The sequence below is a fragment of the Macrotis lagotis genome, chromosome X (genome assembly GCF_037893015.1).
Source record: "Macrotis lagotis isolate mMagLag1 chromosome X, bilby.v1.9.chrom.fasta, whole genome shotgun sequence".
NCBI lineage: Eukaryota > Metazoa > Chordata > Mammalia > Peramelemorphia > Peramelidae > Macrotis > Macrotis lagotis.
Genome location: NC_133666.1, coordinates 567,071,898 through 567,094,028, shown reverse-complemented (window position 1 = coordinate 567,094,028; position 22,131 = coordinate 567,071,898). Strand labels below are relative to the sequence as shown.

The 22,131-nt window shown below is 34.3% G+C and overlaps 1 protein-coding gene across 1 annotated transcript in view; it reads right to left on the bottom strand.

Annotated features, from left to right (window-relative positions):
• Positions 1–7,243: 7,243 nt before the first annotated feature.
• PKHD1L1 (PKHD1 like 1) overlaps positions 7,244–22,131 on the bottom strand; it is a 194,951-nt gene continuing 180,063 nt past the window's right edge. Inside the window, exons 74-78 of the mRNA XM_074201203.1 lie at positions 18,011–18,162; positions 16,489–16,635; positions 16,253–16,406; positions 11,789–12,007; positions 7,244–9,694 (exon numbers count right to left, since the gene is read on the bottom strand). Of these exons, the coding sequence (XP_074057304.1) occupies positions 9,669–9,694; positions 11,789–12,007; positions 16,253–16,406; positions 16,489–16,635; positions 18,011–18,162 (698 nt within the window). The 3' untranslated portion in view covers positions 7,244–9,668. The remainder of the gene's footprint in view (positions 9,695–11,788; positions 12,008–16,252; positions 16,407–16,488; positions 16,636–18,010; positions 18,163–22,131) is intronic.

Genomic DNA, 22,131 nt, shown 5'->3' with positions numbered 1-22,131 from the left:
TGAGAAGAATTCCTTTTTTGTTGTTAGGTAGTTCAAGGTAGAGGTAATTCAAGTCAGAGAAAGGCTAAAGGAGAAAGAAGCAAAGCTTTTCTACAGTTCTTGATAGGGATGGAGCATATAAAGTAGTAACATTTCCTTTGCCAGTTATCAATTGCCCTTAACCCCAATCCCTAATCACAGGAACACACAAAGACTTTATATGGGAGCCTCTGGGAGCCTCTAGTCTTGCAAGTGCATTAACAAAGAACCACAGAATTTCTTTACTAGAAGGATCACCATGCATTTTCAAGTCCATGAGAATTGCTCCATGAGAACAGAGGGGGCTCACTTGAATTTCCTATTAAACTAAAAATTAAATCATTAAATATATTAAAATGATAAAATGGGAGATTTTCTATCAAAATTGATTTAAAGTGAGGCAGAGCCAAGATAGTGGCATGGAAACAGGAAGTTCCAGAAGCTCTCCTCCAGAACACTCCAAATGCCTTAAATTATTACTCTAACAAAATTCAAGATTGGCAGAACCCACAGAAAGACTGAGGTAAACAACTTTTTTGACCCAGGACAACTTGGAAGCTCTGCAGGCAGGGTTTGTTCCATGGGGTTGGGAGAGGCTGTGGCTTAGCCCAGGTCATGCTGTACCAGAGTGAACGAGCTCCAGTCTTCCAGGAACAGCCTGCAGGGTACCTGGGTCCATGGCAACAGGAACAGTTTACAGACCTCTCAGCCCAAGGATTGCCAAGGACAACTTGGAAGGTCAGTGGGAGAACTCTGCTGTACCAGAGTGAGCATGGAGCTTAAGTCAGTGCAACCCCTCCCCAGGAACCTGCCTCAAGAGCACTCAGCCCAGACAGTAAGGGGATAGGAGGAGACTGTTGAGATCTCTCTGATCTCCCTGAGGCAGGACATTGTTGCTTTGTCCATACTAAGCTCCAGGTCATAGTCTGGGCCTCTATCCTGCCCTAGTGGGGCAGGGTTCTTCCTCACAGTTCCAGGGCAGGGGGAGAGCTTGTTGTCATTCACAGATCTTCAAGGAATTGAGGTCCCTGGAGCAGGGGGAGGCTCCCAAAACACTCAAAAATTTAGTGCATTAAAACCAGGTCATAGACTGGGGAAATGAGTAAACAATGGAAGAAAAAGAATCTGATCATAGATAATTACTTTGGTTCCATGGAGGATCAAAACACACACTCAGACGACAAAGTCAAAGTTTCTATATTTAAAGCCTCTGAGAAAAATAGGAATTGGTCTCAGACTATGGAAGAGCTCAAAAAAAGATTTTGAAAATCAAGTAAGGGAGACAGAGGAAAAATTGGGAAGAGAAATGAGAGTGATGCAGGAAAATCATGAAAACCAAGTCAGTCACTTGGTGAAGAAGATACAAAAAAAGCCAAAGAAAATAACATGTTAAAAACCAGTTTAGTAAGTCAAATAAAAAAAAGCAATCCAAAAGGTCAAAATGGAGAATATCACCTTAAAAAGCAAAACAAGCCATATGGAAAAGGAGATAAGAAAGCACTCTGAAGAAAATAACTAAAATATAAAATGGAGATAAGGGCTAAGGGAAGCTGTTGACTTTGTGAGAAATCAAGAAACAATAAAACAAAACCAAAAGAATGAAAAACCAGGAGAAAATATGAAATATCTCATTGGAAAAACAGCTGACCTGGAAAACTGATCCAGGAGAGATAATTTTAAAATTATTCAACTACCTGAAAGTCATGACCAGGAAAAGAGCTTAGATTTCATTATAGATAAATTCTCCAGGAATTTGCTCTGCTATCAGAAGCAAAGGGAAATTCATCAACTACCTCCTGAAAGATTCCCCCCCCCCAAAAAAAAACTTCCTGGGTATATTGTAGCTAAATTCCAGAGCTCCCAAATCAAAGAGAAAAATATAACAAGCAGCCAGAAAGAAAAAAATTCAAATATTGTGGCACTATAGTCAGGATTACACAGGATTTAGTAGTATCTATATTAAGGACTCGTAGGGCTTGAAATATGATATTACAGCTTGGTTCACAAGAGAATCAACTACCCAGCAAAACTGAATAATCTCTTTCAGGAGAAAAGATGAATATTCAATGAAATAGAGGACTTTCAAACTTAATGACCAAAGCTGAACAGAAAGTTTGATCTCCAAGTACAGGATTCAGGTGAAACATAGAGAGGGTGGATGGGAAGGGTAAATGATGAAGGATTTAATGATGTTGAACACATGTATTCCTGCATGGGAAGATGCTACTGATAACTCATATGAATCTTCTCATTTATTAGAGCAGTTAGAACAGCATATATATAGACAAGGTGAGGAGAGAGCTGAATATGAATGTATAATATTAAGATGGAGTTAATGGGTGAAAAAGGAAAGTACTGGGGGAAAGGGGAAAAGAGAGGTAGAATGGGCTAGGATATTTCATGTAAGAGTCAAGGTAAAACTTTTGCAATGGTATGAAAGGGTGGAAGGTGAGGGGGAATGAGTGGTCCATTCTCTTCAAAATGACTCAGAGAGGAAACAATATACATACTTAATAGGATATAGAAACTTCTCACCCTAGAGGAAAAAGGAGAGGAGGGGTAGGTGATAGAAGAGGGAAGATAGCAGGAAAGAGTAATCAGATACAGCACACTTTTGAGGAGTTACAAAGTGAAAGGAGAGAGAGAAAATAGAATAATGGGAGTGGGGAGGAATAGAATGGAAAGAAATATGGTTAGCAATAGCAACTGTGGGGAAAAAATATTGCATCAACTTCTCTGATGGACTTATGATAAATAATGCTGTCCATCCCAGATACAGAGTTGATAGTATCTGAACACAGACTGAAGATCAATTTTTTTCTTGGAGTTTCTCTATATTTATGGGGGGAGGGTGGATTATGCTTACTTTTATAACAAGACTATTGAAGTAATGTGAAAATAGCAAAAAAATAGAAAAAAATGAAAAAATGAGAAAAGTGGAATTAAGGTTTTTCAGTTATGACTAATTCATGACTCTGTGGACTATAGCATGTCAGTGTTGTCCATGGATCATTTTTTGGGGGCAATGTTACTGGAGTAGTTTTCCATTTTCCATTCCATTTTCTATTATAGTGGATTAGAGCAAACAGAGGTTAAGTTCTCAGGGTGACACAACTAGTAAATGTCTGAGATGGGATTTAAACTGAAGTCTTTCTGACACTAAGCTCAGAGTTCTATCCCCTAAGCCATCCAATTGCCTCAAATTAAGGGTGGCTTCTACAATCTCCATTAAGGGTATCAAAACACTTTGAAAAGTAGTATACCTTGCCTTTAGGCAGTGGGATCCATGGCAGTCAGTGTTACAGATGTAAAAGACCCTATTGAAGACATGTATTACTAGAAAAGATAGTATATCTATATATAAAAAGAATAAAGAAATATCTCTGGTGTCCTGAAAAACAAGCACCAAAAGTCAGGAGGTGAATTGATATTTCTTTAATACAGAATTCTCACCCTTCTAGAACAGGGCTCCAGCTCTGGACTTGCTGGGTTACATGAATTGTAAAAGCAAGGAGTCAGTCTTTTTCTCACCTTCTCTGGCTCATTGTTACATTCTTGGAGTTCCAGGAGAAACTTCTTAAATATTAGGTATGATTTCATTTCTATAGATATTATTAAAACACATAGTTTTCCATCCTAATCATGTACCACAACTTTTCAGTCATGTCCCAATTGATGGGAATCCCTTCAAGTTCTGATTCTCTGCCACCACACACCAAAAAACCTTGCTATAACATAACATAAAACATTAACTTATTTAAAATATTAATGAAAAACTCATAACACCAATTAAACTTTCCCTAAAAAAGTAAAGGCACAAATAAAGTTAAAAATGCATTCTTTGGTCTGTATTCATTTATCTCTTTGGAGGTGTACAGGATTTTTCATCATCAAGAAACCTGGGAACTTTGAAACTAGAAATCCATTAAATTTTGGATTCAAAGCACATTTTAATATGCTTTTAACATTGCCTTTTCAGTGGATGGGGAAGGGCTGAAGAGAGGAGTTAAAAAATTGGTCATCTGACATTTTGGTGTTTTCATTTTGGGAGTAATTTTATAGTATTTTCAGAGCATGTAGGTCATTAGCTTATAGAACTAGAATAGAAACTATTTCATCTATATTTGTAATTTTGGGAACTTCGCTTTCCTGTAGGACTTCTCAGTTGATTAAAAAACATTTTTTTTGAGTTCCAAATCCTCTCCTCTTCCCATTCCCTGAAAAGGCAAGTAATATGATAATTATACTTGTGAAATCATGAAAAACATATTTCCATATTAGCCATAATGCAAGTTTAAAGAAGATTCTTCAGTCTGCACTCAAGAGTTCATCAGTTATCTCTTTGGAGGTGGACATGGTTTGTTTTTTTTATCTTGGGTTCTTTGGAATTGTCTCAGATAATTTTCTTGACAGAGTAGTTAAGTCTTTCATAGTTGATCATTATTATAGCATTGCTGTTATTATGTACAATGATCTCCTGATTCTGCTTACTTCACTCTTTATCAATTAATATAGATATTTTAAGGTTTTTCTTTTTTTTGCAAGGCAATGGGTTAAATGACTTGCCCAAAGTCACATAGCAAGGTAATTAAGTGTCTGAAGCCAGATTTGAACTCAGGTCCTCCTGACTCCTGGGTGGGTGCTCTATCTACTGTGCCACCTAGTTGCCCCTTCTAAGGTTTTTCTGACGCCACTCCCCTTATCATTTCTTATAGTGTGATAGTAATCCATCACAATCATGTATCAAACTTTTTGTTCAGTCATTCCCCAATTAATGGACATCCCTTCTATTTCCAATTATTTTACCCGACAAAAGAAAAGCTTCTATATTTTCCTATATAAATAGGTTCTTGTCCTTTTTCTTTCCTCTAGAATGATTGAACCATTCACAACTCCATCAATAGAGGCATTAATGTATTCTTTAACTCTTCTAGGAATTCTTATTATATTTGTGTCCAATTTGCATTTCTCTGAGGTTTTTCACCTTGTTGCCTTCTAAGTTTATGTCTTTGTCTTTCCTGCTACTATAGCAGTTTTATTGTCAAGTTCCTTTTTTTTTTCCTGGTTGCTTGCTCATTTTTCCAGCCTTTTCCTTAACTTTGGACTTTATGGTAAAACTGAGTTCTGCTCTCTCTTGGAGGTGAGGCACTGCCCCAAACTTCAGGCTTTTTTAATGCTATTGTTTTCAGGGCTAGTTGTACCACAACTTACTATCTGAGACCGATTTCTCCTTTATATTTTGGAAGATTATTCTCCTCAGTCCTATGAAATCTGAATTAGAACTCAGAAGTGGAATCCTAAGAAGAAAAGTCATCAGTACTTCAATTAGAGGGTCTTTGAACCTCTAATGAAAGAACAGAATAATAACCATTCTCTTGTCAGTGGCCGGGCAATCTTGAGACAACTCCGTGGTTATACTGCAAGTTTTTAGTGCTTCCAGAGTGGTGTGATCCAGTGAGATCACACTGCTCTCTTGGTCTGCTCTCTGACCTTGACCCTGTAAGAGCTCCTGTTTCCTGCAGTTGCGAGTACTATTGCTCTTCTGTCCTGGAACTGTGAGCAGGACCCTGTTCCACTCTGACCAAACTCTACCCTGAAACTGTGATCCAGAAATACATATGAACAATAGAGTTAAACAGCTCTCAGCCTGCAAAGGGTTCCCTCTGATCTCTTTCTGACCCAATTGTCCAATCCCCTTATGATTTCTGGGTTGACCTTATTGAGGTCCACTGCTTGTGCTGCAGCTATGTAGCCTCCTGGTGTCATATACTCACCTGATGATCTCCCAAGTTGACTTAGGCTGGAAAAATGCCTCACTTTGATCTGTTTTTGGGTCTACAACTCCAGAATTGGATTTGAGATACTATTCAGAGGGGAATCTTGGGAGAGTTCTACTGAGTTACTACCTTTATGTTGCCATCTACTTCTCAGCTGATTTCTTTTATTTCAAAGCAGCTGTTATTCAAAGAGTTCACCTCACCTACTCAAATGGGTCTAGATTCCTTTTGATTTGGATGTTCTCCCTATTGCTGTAGATCACAAATTGTCCACATTTGCCCATCCTAAAGGTCTTGTATCCATTTTTCCCCCCATAAATTCATTACCTTGTTTTGGGAACTGCCTCATTTTTCTCTTGTCATTTGCAAGGATATCCCTGGAATAATTTAGGTTTAAGACTTATTACCCTTTGCTACATGCAACCAATCTGTTCTCTTTATTACTCATACTTTTTCCTGATGACATCCTTTATTCTAATCCTTTTCATTTCCTTATTTGTTATGTTGTAACCAATTTATTTTTAATCTATTAATTCTGAAATTTCCTTGATGACAAACTATAAAATAACCTAATTTGAATTTAGGCTGCCTCAGTAGAAATCATTTATCAAAATGAGGAAAGTGATATTTTGCCTTCGTCAGACAACCTCTGAAGATGCTGTATTGAAGTCTGAGCCCCACAATTTAGGAAGGACATTAATAAAAGGTGATCAGGATGGTGAAAGGTATGAAAACCAGGCATTGTGAGACTCTATCAAAATCTGAAAAAAAAGAGAATTAAGGTAGGAAAGGGAAAAGTCATTTATTATATGTATAACCAGAACTGTGTTAAGAGTTTTATAAATATTAATCTCATTTGATCCCATGTAAGGGTAATATGATCTCTGTATTCAAATATCTGAAAAGTTGTAATATGGAAGAAAGAGATCAGACTTATTCTACTTGGCCCCAAAAGGAGGAATGGGACCAATGCAGAGAAAAATGTACCTCAGTAAATGTACCTCAGTAAAGGCAAAAACAAAACAAAACACCTTACTATCTACTAGAGCCATCCCAAATTGGAAAGGCTATTTCACTTCAGGTCTTGAGCTAAGAATAGATGATTTTGAGGATGTTGTAGACATGATTCACATTTCAATAATGAATTGGATTAGAAGGCCATGTAGTCCCTTTCAACTTTAAAATTCTGCAATTATTCCTGCTAGCAATTGGTAAATACATTGCAATTGTGACTCACTTCTTGATAACTATTTGAAAGTTTTTACAAAGTGTTCCAAAAGTTTTAGTGCAGTTTTAAGCTTTAAGAGTTTAAAATTACATCAAGATTTTTGGTATGTCCTGTATATTTTCCTTCTTTGATTTAAGTTGACTGTAATTATAAATAATTTCTTTACTTAATATTGTAATAAATAATCCAGATAAAACAGATATCTAACATAGATGTTTATTATTTATTTATTCTTGGACTTATTAACATTAATTATAAAGATTATATATATTATTTTATAAAATAAACAAATTTTAAAAGCTATAACAAGTAAAACTATTACTTTATACAATATCAGAGTAGGGAAATGGTAGCTGAACAAAGTAGGAAATGCTGATGTTATAGTTTAATATTTTATGCTTTACCTCCACAGGGTCAGAATTTACAAAGTAATATTGAAATCAAACATGACACACAATCCATTCATTGTAGGTTCTTCCACTGATTCCACTTTATTTTCTTATCTTTGCTATTACAACCCAATATCATTCACTCTCCTCAGTTTCCCCATCTGTAAAATAACAGGGGTTGGTTAGATGTTCTTCAAATTCCCTTCTAATTTTAAATCATATGATCCTTAAACATTTTTTACAAGTAGGTGAAGTTTATCCTCTTACTTTTCTTTTTTTCTGCCCATTTCTTGCCTTTTGTCAAATGCCCTTACCCCAAATCCTAAATGTTTTTTTTGAAGACTCCCTTGCAAAGTACTTGCAATATCATCCATCTCTTCATGATCATTAAAATTTTGATTACCTTGTATTGTCAACAAGAAAGAAGTCTGATAAATGACAATGTATTACACCTCCTAATATTATTTACATTTTCAAAGAAGATCTTTGGAGAAGGCTATTAATACTTTAGTTCAGAGGAATGTCTCTTTAATGATGGAATACCAGGCAGTATACAGAATGGGAGAAATATTTTTTGCAAATGAAGCTCCTTGAGGTCCTTAAAGTTGTTACCTAAATGTCAACTTCCTTTCCTGCCCAAGAGATTCCTTCTACCTATAGATAGCAGTGGTTTTTAAATCAGATGTTGGAGAGAATCTCCAGTATTCATGTATTATATAAAATTTGAAAATATTGAGCCACCAGATTAGAGAGATTCAGTTGATAACAGCTATTAGAGATTGTCATCTGTGTTCCATGTCTTATTATTTTTCATCAAAATTTTCAGGTGCATCTCTAACATGATTCTGGCCTCCTTGAAATCAGAAAAGCATTTTCTTTGCTAAATATTCAAATTACATACTCTACCAAAGTATGCTAATGATATCTAGAGCAGGGCTGTCCAAAATACAGCAGGCAGATGCATGTGTCCCTCAAGTGTGATTTTATATGACCCACCTGTGGGTTTTAATTTTCACAAGTGAAAAAATAAAATAATAATTTGCATGGAATGTGTATTAGATTTTTTAATACCATCACTAATAAATAATCTGGGTGATGTTGATTTTCTTTGGTGTTTTTCAGTATTATGGACAGACCATATTGCATGGAATTTTCAATTGATCTCTGGGGTGCATTCCATCTGTACAATGCAGTCTATTTAGTAAGCAACTACCTTTATACTGTTGTGTTGTCGCTTTGTTTTGTGTTTGCTTTTGTGATTTGTGCCTTTTGTTTCCCCACTTCCTAAGAAGTTAAAAGTACTGTGCTTTTTGTAGCACTTGCTAAACCTAACTAAAGTAAACTACAAATTAACTATTATATTAGTGTACTGTATTTTTTTATTCTGGGTGTGACACTCGAATAATTATTTTATTTTAATGCAGCCTTAAGATAACCTAAAGTTGGACAGCCCTGATCTAGAGTAAAACTGGGAGATAATTGTGGGAGAAAGAAAGGTATCATCCTGGGAACAGAAGTTGAGTGAGACAGTAGCTGCTTGCCACTTTTATTACCCTACTGTCTTAAATGACTCCAGAGTGACACTTTCTGGAAAATTAAGAGGCAATAATAGAAGATACTGAAAATATTCAACTAGTTTTATTTGAGCAAGGTAAGTCATATGAGTTTCACCCCCATTGGCCATAACCAATATATCATTGACTATAGTGCTTCAATCAAAAGTAAACATTTTTGAAATTTACTGAAAGAGATTCCACATAAATTGTTATTTTTCTTAAAACATGTGCGGCTCCCCCAATGTATGCTCATTTCAGACTGCTTCCAATCTGATCCATAGGAGTTAAACTGGAAAAGGAATGACCCTTGGTATAAAATGGTTCAAATGAATATTTGATGACCTACTAAATTTATTTAGGATGATTTCAAGACTTTTTATAATTTGAATTTGAAACTGGCACATCCATGTCCAAATCAGAGATTTCCTCAAATTTTAAAATTATAATACAAAATAATCTACAAAACAAAAAAAGAAACTTTTGCATTTCACCCTTGATTTGGTACTTTAAGGAAGTTGGATGATTTTTAATATCGTTTCCAACTCTAAACCCTATGATACTATGATTATTTTGAAGATAAATGATTTTTCATCTTTTCAATCTTACACAGGTAAATGACTTGGACATTTAAAAAAATCTGTTGCCTAAATACTTTATTAATATGTAGCTTCTTCCATATCTCAGGTTTTCAGCATGCTCTTCATTGTAATACTTCGCTGATTCCATCTGTAATATAAAAATAATATTAATTTAAATGTGATTTAACACCTGCTTTAATTTTAGTCTGTAACAATTTCATAGTTATGCTAGCAAAATAGCTATAGTTTATCATGAGATATAACTATAAGAATGAATAAAAATGTATAGTTAGAAACCATCATGCTAGCTTTGTTTTTGTAGGAGGTGTTAGGAATTTCATTTGTCAATCAATTTTTCGTGATGGTTCATTTAACTAGAATTAAAGATTCTCAAAACTAAAGTCTTATAAATTCAAAATACAAAATCCTGGAGAATAAGGACAATAATTTTTTTACAATTTGCAATTTTTACAACAATGACTACTACTAAATCACTTAGGTCACCACAGAATGAATAGCAGTTACTTCTAGGCTGAAAATGAAATTAATCACCAATATTTAGTTAACAGACAAATATTCAAATATTCATTTGAACTATTTTATACCAAGGGTCAATCCTTTTCAGTTTAACTCTATGGATCAGAATGGAAGCAGTCTGAAATCAGCATACACTGAGAGAGCCACACATGTTTTAAAATAACAATTTATATGGAATCTTTCAGCAAATTTCAAAAAGGTTTACTTCTGATTGAAGAGCTATAGTCAATGGTATATTGGCCATGTTTAGTTATAATAACCATCATGTCTTTAGAAAAAACAAATATTGAAGTCCCTTCAATAATAAAGTAATGGACAAAATGAGTAGTGGAGGAAATAAGTGTGTAACCTATTTTTGCAAAAGCTCAGAACGTTGGTCAACAAATTGAAAATGTGGTATTAAGATCATACTTGGGGGCATCTACGTGATAGAGTACTGGCCCTGGAGTCAGGAGGACCTGAGTTCAAATTTGGATTCAGATACTTAATAATTATGTAGCTGTGACCTTGGGTAAGTCACTTAGCCCCATTGCTTTAAATAAATTTTTAAAAAGTCTCTATTAAAAAAAAGATCATATTAGGCAGCTAGGTGAGGATAGAGTGCTAGACTTGGAGTCAGAAGACTTGAATTCAAATGTAACCTCAGATAGCTGAATCTGAGCAAGTTTACATAATCTCTATCTGCCTCAATTTTTCATGTGTGAAATGGGGATAATACTTATCACTATGTCAGTTTATGCACTATATATTTTAATGCTTCAGTGTGCTAGTTGCTATCCTGATTCAAATTGTAATCTGTCTTTATCTCATGCTCCTCTGGAAACAAACAAAATCAACCTTTCAAAAATGAATTGTCCTCAAAGTCTCCTGATTTTTATATTTCTGCCAAAAGAAGAATTATTTTCCTAAGTATATTGAAAACTTGAAATCATCCTTGACTCATTCTCTTCTGTCCCCCTGTTATGCCCAATATATGAAAATTACTGTCATAGATATGTTGCTAGCTTCCTTGTCTAGTCTTTTCCTAGTTCACTAATTATACACACTACTATCAGATTAATTTCCATTAATCTTTACTTTCCTTTTGTCTAATGCTCACTCTCCTCATCCTGAAAAATTCTAAAGACTCTCTGATATTTAAAGGTTCAAGTCCAAAATCCTAGGCATTCAAGGACTTCCATATTCTTAGTACATTGCCAACTTCAATTCCTATTACTCCTTAACTAAAATGACTTTTGACTTCTATTTACTATATTATGAGCATGTATAAGTTAATTCCCATTTCTATACCTTTAATCATGCTATTATATTCTATCCCTGAAATGCTAAGTCCTCTGCTAATTGTCACTGAATATTCCACCTCATAATGACATCCTATGCTGAACTCCTATAGCATTTCAGTGTATATAATATGATATTGTCACTGTCTTCAATTGTTATTTAAAATTTCATATGCATGTTTTGTTCTTCCAATGAAACCATTAATTCTTCAAGAATAGGGAACATATTTTCTTATTCTCTGTACTTGCCCCCTCCTTCCGTTTCTGATGCCCTATCCCCAACTTCATTCCTAGGGCTTAACAGGGTCCCAGGCATAGGTACATAGTAAATATTCACTGTTTTTTTTCTTTAATCATTTTATAAAGGATATTCAAATTCTATAATATGTGAAATAATTTGTAAAAAAACCCCACAAAAACCTTACCTACAGTTACCTTCAGAACAAAAATAGCAGTCATAAATATTTCTAAGAGTAGTCTTCCTCCTAATAGACTTCCAAATATGATAGTGACTTTTTGAGCAGCTGAACCCATATTTAATGATATGCTGTCACTGCTGCTAGAGCTGGACTGTACCGGCAAGCTGAAAGATCTTGATTCCACACGTACATCATTTAATACAAACTCAATTTTATAATTTTTCCCTGCAAGACAAAATCATGACTATAAAAATAATTTCTCTCCTTCCCCTCCTCCCCCATTTAGTCATTTCCATTGACATATATTTTGGTACATGGAAAGGTTCTTGGAACAGTCATCTGAATGATGAAAGAATACTTTTAAATTCTTATAAATACATGCTCCTCTCTCTTCAATTATAAGGAGATAAAATAATTTTTTTCTTCATAGAATCCAAATGTCCTGTTTTTTCCCATAATATCCTTTGACCAAAAACAACTAATCTAAGGTATAAAACATTGATGAACTTCACTATTATAAATCAACCAACCAATTGACATTTAAAGGTCTCTGCTAAGTGACAGGCAATGTGTTAAGTGCCAGGATTGCAAAAGATGTTGTAGTCCTCAAGTCGTTTACAATCTACATCATGCAAACAAATTTATCAAACTATATATAGGAATAATAGAGGGAAAGCATTGGAATTAAGAGGGTATGGGGAAGGTTTTCAATCAAAGGTATCTCAAGGTTGAATTTTTACAGAGCTAGTGTTTAGCCATTTTCATTTTATATTGAGCTCTTATTTACTGTTCTTGCTATTTTAGAGGAAAACAAGATTAGATCTTGATCTCTTTGAGTTTTGGCAAATAATGCTAAAGTATTTTCACAACAATTAGTTTGAAGTAGTACTGTTCTGATGACTTTTGATGCACTAATGTGATTCAAAGCAAAAATTCACTTGAAGTTGTTTATGGGGTTTTTTTTTTGGGAGACCAGATTATGATAAGGTTCAGGTAAAATATTCTTTCACGTTTTTAATTTGGAATTTTTTTCTTTCATATACAAAAAAAAAATAACTCCACCAATTTATCTCTTAACATTTCCAGACTAGATACTGATGTAGTAAAATAGTGTAATCATAGAGGTAGTAGTTTTAATGATGATCATCCTATTAAATTTAAATGTCAGTAATATTTAAAGTTCTAATTAGTCAGGAAACTACTTTTTCTAATAACCAACATCCTCCTGAGAAATTCACAGCATCATAGAATGTCCTCCAAGTCTGGAATCTTTTCCTACTTTGTCCCTACCTGAAGATTTCTTTGGCTTCCTTTAAGTCCCAACTGAAATCTCATCTTGTACAAGAAGACTTTTCCCAATCCCTCTTAATTCTAGTGCTTTTCTCTTCTTGTTACTTCCTGTTTATCATATATATATATATATATATACATATATATATATATATATATATATATAACATATTGGTGCACATATGTTTGCTTGCTGTCTCCTCATTAAATTATGTGTTCTTCCAGGGCAGAGATTGGCTTTAATATAATTTTATTTTTTGTAACCTCAAAGCTTAGCATAGAGTCCAGAATACAGAATTTACTTAATGTTTGTTAAATATTTATTGACTGTGAACTGGAAGGGATATAGCTAATCATCTAGTCTACTTCATTTTTGAGGGGAGAAAACAAATCTAGAGAGGTCACTTGCTCAAGGTCATACATCTAATAAGTGGCAGTGTTAGGTTTTAAACTCAGGTTTCCTGATCCAAAAAGTTGAGTGTTCTTTCCACTATACCATCTTAGCTTTTGCAATAAATATCCTTCTAAGATTCACTGTTGTGAAATTGATAACTTCTCTTCACAATTCTTATTTTAACAGTAGAATTACTTCAGAAAAAAAGGAGGAAAAGGAAAGGTAAAAGATAATTGTAAATTTTTGTAAGCTGCATATGTGTATATTTATGCTAAATATATAAACTATATAATTTGCTTCTATACATACATGTTGCATTCCTTTTTTTGCCTGTGCATGGTATAGGCAAACTTTGTATAAAAGACCTGTGACAATGTGAAGAATGTTGGTCTTAGAATTAGCAAGGTCTATGCCTCTGATACATTGCTATAAAACTTGGACCAAATCATTTAATGTCACTGAGTCCGTTTCCTCCTTTGTAAAATGAATAACATTTTTCACTACTGCGAAGATAAAATGAGATAATGTATGAGGAGTACTTTATAAATCTTAAAGGACTAGAGTTGATGGCTAGATCCTTCTCTTTTGATTTGCTGTAGATTGCACTAATGAAAATTTACAGCATGCAAGAGTTTGATGAAATTAGTACAATGCTTTTTTAGAATAAACCATTTGGAAAATATTGTCATCATTAAGGAATGTCCTTCAATTCAACTCCCTGAAGGACACCTTCCATGACACTGGCAAAGGTATTAGGTGATTATCTGACTCTATCTCTATTTGATGGAAATACTGAGAGACATTTTTTTGAGGTAAGTCTATGTATTCCTTTTTGTTTTTTTTTGAAATAGAATGCTTTTTTGAAAAGGATTTATGCAGTTGATATAGCCAGATTGGATATTGTCTTTCATCTAGTTGTTTGCTTCTAATTATATACAAAGAAAAATAACTGCAAGTTCTTCTTGACTGTTCCTTTTAAATTTTTATAAAAGATATGCTTGGTGCCTTATTAAAGTATTTTCATAAAAATTCTATAAAGAAGAGACTGTAGGTAGAGCATTTAGTAGTCACAGTTGTCTTTTTGGTTACCTTTTTCCCTAAAAATATAATCAGTGATCATTTTCACTCTATTCTTTGAATTATGATTTGTAAAGTCCTTTAAATCTGTGGTCTCCCAGTAAAGACTTAAGTGCTATGGCCATTTCCTCATATAGTACATTGCAACCTGAGATTAGCATTCAAATGTGAAAACTTTGCTGACATTACTATAGAAAATGTATCATTATAAAAATGTTGATGTTTGACCCATTTCTCTTACTTTCAACATTCTCTTCTAAACAACTTTAAAATAACATTTCCATTCTAATTCTAGAGGGGCACACCCAACAAAAGGTCAGAGTGAGACGTTTTTCCAGCCTAAGACAATTTAGATAATCGAGAAAGTCTATGACACCAGAGTAGGGATCTGCCAGAAGTCCACATAGCTGCAGTAATATCAGCAAGGGGGCCTTGGAGGCAACTTCATTAGGGGTAGCAACAGCTTCTGGAGATCTCAGCCCAGAAATGATGGAGATATGGGGAGGGGGATGTCAGACCACTGGTCAGAAAGGGATCACAGGAGCCCTTTGCTGGCACTGGTGCAGAACTGAGAGCTGTTTGGTAGCTTCTTTGCCCATTTGCAGTTCTGGGTCACAGTTTCAGGGCTTGTGTTTGGTCAAAACAGAGCAGGGACATTGGTCACAGTCACAGGATTGAGAGGAGCACTAACACCTGTGATCATAGTGGAACCAGGACCCTTACTGGGTAAAGTCCAGAGGGAAGATTAGGAGAGCAAGGGGCATGACTTAGAGAAAGATTCAATAAAGAAACACAGAAGAAGTGATCAGAACCAGAAGATAGTAGTGTCATGAAAACTTTGAAAGAATATCAAAATATCTGATCATAAATCAGTCTTCTGGTGATGAATATTCAGTTAAGTTGGGTATTAGATAGCAATATATAGAGGGTGTCATAAGCCTGATATTCAAAACCTTTCTGTATTATTGAATTGGTCCCCTTTATAATAATTGAGCATTTGGACCAGAACTTTTAGAGGAAGTGATGTAAATTATTCAGGAAATTTTATAGAAGATTTTGATTCTCTTGTCAGTCTGTAAAAGAAAGGTAAGCTTCCTTACTACCTGTAGTTTGAGCATGATAAAGAATGTTGCAAGTACCATGTGGTCAAAAAGAATCATGAAAATATATTTGATGAAAAACTTTTAAAAAATACTATTTTATTTTTTCCTCAATTACATGTGGGGTTTTCTTTAGGTTTTGAGTTCCAAATAATATCCCTTCCTCCCTTCTGTCTCCCCTTCCTGACAATCTGAAATGGGTTAAAAAATGTATAAACATGAAAAAATTTATGTCCATTTAAGTCATTTCATGGTTGAAAACTCAGGCCAAAATTTAAAAAAAAGCAAAAGGAAGGAAAGAAAAGAAAAAAAGGGAAAACTTTTTTAAAAAGGAAATTAATATAAAAAACTTCACATTTATGGAGTAATATAATTTTGTTAGCAAAATGAAATGCTTGAGCTTGTTTCTTCACATTTATTGTGAGAGTTGTTAGCTAGAAGTATCAACATTATTTGAGACTAGAGGAAGTATAATTTGAGACTACAGTTACAAGTTCAGCTTTCTAGAAGTTGTGGTTCCAAGCTTAGTTGGATGTATAATTCATCAAAACAGAAGTATACATGGAATTTTTGTATCTATCTTTGTAGATCCAAAACATTTATACTTACCAGTTTTAATAAGAGTCAGGTCTGTGTAGTTGGCCCAACAACTCTGAAATGGAATTGTTGTATTTCCACCAAGGCCACTGACTTGGTTATTGTTGGCATCCTTGAGAATGGCCTTGAGGGTCAATGAGGTAATTCCAACAGATACACAGTTACCCTAAAGATGGGGAAAAATCCAACAACATCTATATATGACTTAGTAACTTATTGCTGAAACATAACTTTGAGAGATCACTTACATCAGAATCCATTGCCTTAATTGAAGGCTGCTGAGAAAATAAATGTCCAGGTAGCCCTGCTACTGGCTGAGTAATCACAGAAAGGGATGACACGAAGGCCAAGTGATTGATTGGAAATGCAAACCTTTCTACAGGCTGTGCAGTCACCTGAAAATAGGTATGAATAGTTACATTTAAAGTGTATTTACAACATGTGACAGTAAACTTCTTACCCTAGCAATTCTAATATTTACAGATTGTTAATAAGAATATGTGCTCAATGTAGTGGCATCATTTCTTCTTTTTTTAATTTAATTTATTTATTTTGAATTTTACAATTTTCCCCCCAATCTCTATTTCCTCCCCCCCCATCCCCACAGAAGACAGTGTTAATCTTTTTTTTTTTTTTCCTTTTTCTCAAATTCAATGAATTCCTTTGTGTGGAAGACTAATTGTCTAATCCCCCCTCTGCCCAAATAAATTCTTGCATCAAACAAAGTCTTCTTTATGTCAGGGTTTTGGAAGGTGCTTAAAAAGGAATGGTGAATTGTTAACCTTCAAGTTCCTTTTTCCTCTTTCTACATTTTAAAAAAATTTATTTAATTTGAATTTTGTAATTTCCCCCCAATCTCACTTTACTCCCCCCACAGAAGGCAGTCTGTTAGCCTTTACATTGTTTCCATGGTATACATTGATCTAAGTTGAATGTGAAGAGAGAGAAATCATATCCTTAAGGAAAAAAAAATAAAGTATGAGAGATAACAGGTTTTTACTTAAGTTAAAGATAATAGTCTTTGATCTTTGTTTAAACTCCACAGTTCTTTCTTTGGATACAGATGGTATTCTCCATCACAGATATCCCCAAATTGTGCCTGATTGTTGTACTGATGGAGGTGCAACAAGGTTGATCATCACCCCCATGTTGCTGTTAGGGTGTACAATGTTCTTGGCTCTGCTCATTTCACTCAGCATCAGTTCTTGGAAATCCTTCCAGACTTCCCTGAATTTCCATCCCTCCTGGTTTCTAATAGAACAATAGTGTTCCATGACATACATATACCACAGTTTGTTAAGCCATTCCCCAATTGAAGGACATTCACTCGATTTCCAATTCTTTGCCACCACAAACAGGGCCGCTATGAATGTTTTTGTACAAGTGATGTTTTTACCCTTTTCCATGATCTCTTCAGGGTATAAACTCAGTAGTGGTATTTCTGAATCAAAGGGTATGCACATTTTTATTGCCCTTTGGGTATAATTCCAAATTGTTCTCCACAAAGGTTGGATGAGTTCACAGCTCTAGTGGCATCATTTCTACTATATTTCTTATAAATATGAAAAATCAAACCTTTGTCATTTAAAAATTTCTCATTAATACATATTTTTGTGAAAAGATATGGTCTTTACTCCAGCATCTTCCCTTGTTTCTGTTATTAATGTTGCATTTTACAAAATACAGGTACAAAAATGTCTATGAGCCCATGAAAATATTAAAGTCCAAAGTGGTAGAGGAGACAATGACAATTAAAGCAGTGCCACTTACCTGAATCCAACCAGAATCACTTGGAGATGGGAGAGGATTAGAAATTGATATTGAAGAGATATTAAATCCAAGGACATTATTGATTTTTCCTAAGATTATGGCTTGTCCAAGACAACTGGCAATTTCCTGGAGTTCAGATAATTGCATCTGACCTATTGAAAATATTTTTTTGTAATACAATTTTGTAAATTTTGGATTTAAGAGGACAAAATGATTAGTGTGGGTGAAGTTTTTACTTTTCCCTACCAAAAGGAGGCATCAAAAGTATGATTTTGTTGAAATACACAAATGTCATTACAAAACTGACCATTATAAATATAGGAGAGATACAAATTTCTGAGTCTAAGGATCACAAAGTTAATCCAAATGGAGGGGGCAAAGTGAAGGGCGAAATCAAAAGAGAAATGAAGATAACATTTGAATTGAGTGATGTGTTTCTTAACTCTGAAATTTCTGTTAAAATTAACCCTCCCCACTACTACTGATATACCATTTAAAATAACCTTGAAAGATAGCATCAAAACTTTATCTGCCCAAGAGAATTTTATTAGCCTGCTAATAGGAATGAAGAAAGAGAAGATAAAAGCAAAGAAAGAAGAAATGAAAGAAGGAAAGGAAGGGGAAAAGGAAGGAAGCAAGTATTGTTTCCTATATGCCAGGCATTGTTGTCTAAGTGCCAGGAATATAAATAAAATTATACAATCTCTACTTTCAAAGAGTTTATTTTCTAAGGGAGAAGGCAAAATAATAGTGAAATAATAGTTTTATTAGCTCTCAAAAAAGAATGTATCTTGACAAAATGAGCAGTCTCACATATTTTGTTGCTTATCCTTAATGATTATTTTTAATTCTGTTTTTAAATACCTTTTTATACCAGCTCTCTCAAAGATCTATTTCATTTTCTCCAATAGGCTGAACTATTACCTCTATAGTAATGATTCCCCAAATATCTCCAAGCCCTTAATTCTTTTCTAAGCTGAAGTATTTTTACCTGAATGCTCTGTCATTATTTTAAGCTGAATAGGTCTAAAACTAAATCCATTCCAATCACTCTTCAAAGTAGCATTTCCCTCATGTTTCTATTTCTTTAAAAATCCAAATCATTGGCATCATCAGTGATTTTTTTCTTGTCCATTTATTTCTGCATCCAAAGAAGTCATCAAATCATCTATCTATTCCTTCCTTTCCATTTTTGCTTGCTAATGTCAAAACCTTACTCCTTGGCCAAGAAGTGAGGCAATTGAAGGGGAGGAGAGATAAACATTTATTGAGCATTTGCAGTGTGCTAAATACTTTTCAAATATGTCATTTATCCTCACAACAACCCTGAAAGTTGGGTCCTATCAGTATTCCCATTTTATAGTAGAGGAAACTTAGGTAAACAAGTTTAATGACTTGTCCCAGGTCTGAAGCTAAATTTGAACTCAGGTCTTTCTGTCTCTAGAGCTCAGTACTTTGTTCATTGTGCCACCTAGCTGGCTCTAGAAAATAGCTCATGTAAAAGAATCTTTTTAGGAAAAAAGAACATGATCCAGGTTGTATTCTGAGAGAATAAAAAGGATATCACATTAATTTAGTTTGAAGGGTTCAGAAGAGCTTTTGGAGGCATAAAGGATTTCATACTTTCCTGTCTGTTTAGCAATAAATGTTTTTCATATGAATGATTTTGTAGTCAATCAACAGACATATCAGGGAAATTAAAGATAACTTAATGCACTAAACTTAGTAAAAACTTATTGATGCATTTTTGGAATAAAAAGATGACCATATTTTTGTAAAGGAGGAGTAAAACTAAGACCATGATTGCTTCTTTTTGTAAAGTGTCTATATCTGACCTGTGGAGCTTTTAATTCCCATAATTTCTGGTAAAATTTCTATGCATTATCTAATACACAGAGGTAGTAAAATGACTTCTTAAATTTTCCCCTTATGTCCTAACTCAACTAATGTTTTTTTTTTTTTTTTTTACCAGTTTCCTTACTTCCCAAGGATACCAGAGCAATGTTATTATCAGAGCAAGCTGTTATCTTTTGCCTCTACTCCCAAATCTATGCTTTGGGATCTCAGCACTTTACTAAAAGGCAAAAATAGGGAGAAAAGAAAAGAGGGCATTTAGAAGTCGGTTTCCCCCATGGTTGATTTTGCAAATTTATTATTCATCCATAGAGATGAGGCCTTCTCTCAGCACCTTGAATTGGGTTCCATTCAACTTTTCTTATTTGGGTATTCCCAGAGGTGGTAGCAACAAGAAAAACAACAAAGTTATTAACATTGTCTTTGGTCTGAAATTCTTGATTCATAATTTTATGCTTTTCCTAAACCAATCATTAAACTTTAAAGAATGTTATCTATAATGTTTACAGTAAATAGGTAAGCAATCACTCAGGGGTTTTGTCAGTATTTTCTGGGTTAAGAATAAAATAGATCAGTAGGTAAATCCAGGAATTTAAAAAAGGGTTACAAAACACATAGTGAAATAGCAAATCCAAGAACTTTGTGGGAGGCAGAAAAAAGAAAGATTTATGGTCTGGAAATCAGCATATAGTCAGGGAGGATATAGCATGAAGGTCAGTGCTGGGTCCTCTTATACAATTTCTTCATCCAAGAGAGCATCAGATTAAAGCCATAACCCTTTCTTACTCTGTGGGTCTCTACTGCTGCATTCCCCATCAGCAATAAACCTATAAAAGACTTTAATACTTCATGTTTTGAGTGTTGAAATAGCCTCTAAGTTAATCTCATTTTCATTAACATAATTCACCCAACTCATTATGACCTAGGAAAGCTGACTATAACTTACCTTGGATCATATTCCTTTTCTAGTTGAAAAATTGACAATAGCTCCCTATTGCCAACTAAAATAGTTCCAAGTCCATAAACTAGTAGCATTTAAAGCCTTCCTGAGCCTGATAACATATTCTTTAGCCCCCCCCCCACTACCCCACCATCACCTCTGCTCTAGTTAAAATGGTCTACTCATTTGTCCTTGAAAATGTCTTGTGCTTCCCCTGTTTTTTTTTTGTTGTTGCTCACTTGAAATTTCTTCCCTATTTTCTACCTATAAAACCCTATCCATCTTTTAAGGTCGAAAATAAACCTAAAAATTCACATGGAAAAACAGATTATCAGTTTATGAATGATTCAATTGATAATAAAGCAAAGTTTTAGAAATAAAATGTTGATGAATCAATCTATAAATTTCAACAAAATGATTTTTCCAAGTGTAATTTAATTGATATATTTCTTTGGTGCTATGTCAAGATTGTTTATCTTACATTGTAATTTTCCATATGGTAGGGATTCCATCAGTTAATGTCTGATTAAATTCTAAAAATTCCATTATTATGATAATAATTGACATATAACTATAGGCTTTCCAGGAAATGAAGTAATAAGTGGAAGAAGAAAAATGAAAAGGAAGAAAAGAGAGCTTCTTGTTCCATAATACATCCTTACCACATATACTTTCAACTGCTATTTCTGATGGGTAGCCACAAATGGCTTTTGGGATGATCACTGTATTTAATCCTTCCTTCAAAGGAAGATTCACCTTGTTTTGCATATGCATATGCATAGATGAGAAAATGAGGCAGAGGGAAAAGTTTAGTATCCTCAAAAACCCTATTACAATAGCAAGGAATCATAATACTCATGTTCAGCCCTTATGGAGCTGGCACTGTTGCTACAATATCAAAGAAGAAAACAAGATTACTCTGCTGTGCCTAATAATTGCAAGGGCAGAGGTGAGACTCAAACTATCATATTCAGTAGAGCATCTGATTAAATTTGGATCAAAGGCTCCACTAAGGTAGTGAGGTACCTTAGCAGTTATCTAATCCAACCCTTTGATTTGACAGATGAGGAAACTAAGGCCAAATAAAGTTAGCTGACTTGTCCAAGGTAGCAAAGTAAAGATTTGACCTCAGATTTTCAGATAATAAAATAAGTGGTCCTTCTACAATACAGCATCCTATATCTTATATTCAGGTTCACTCTCATCTGTGGGGAGTCAAACTGGGGTCTCTAGTAACATGTTTCAGTCTGAATTAGGAATTCCTATCTATCAAATAATATACACAAAATATATATCATATCATATCACATCATATCATATATCCTTC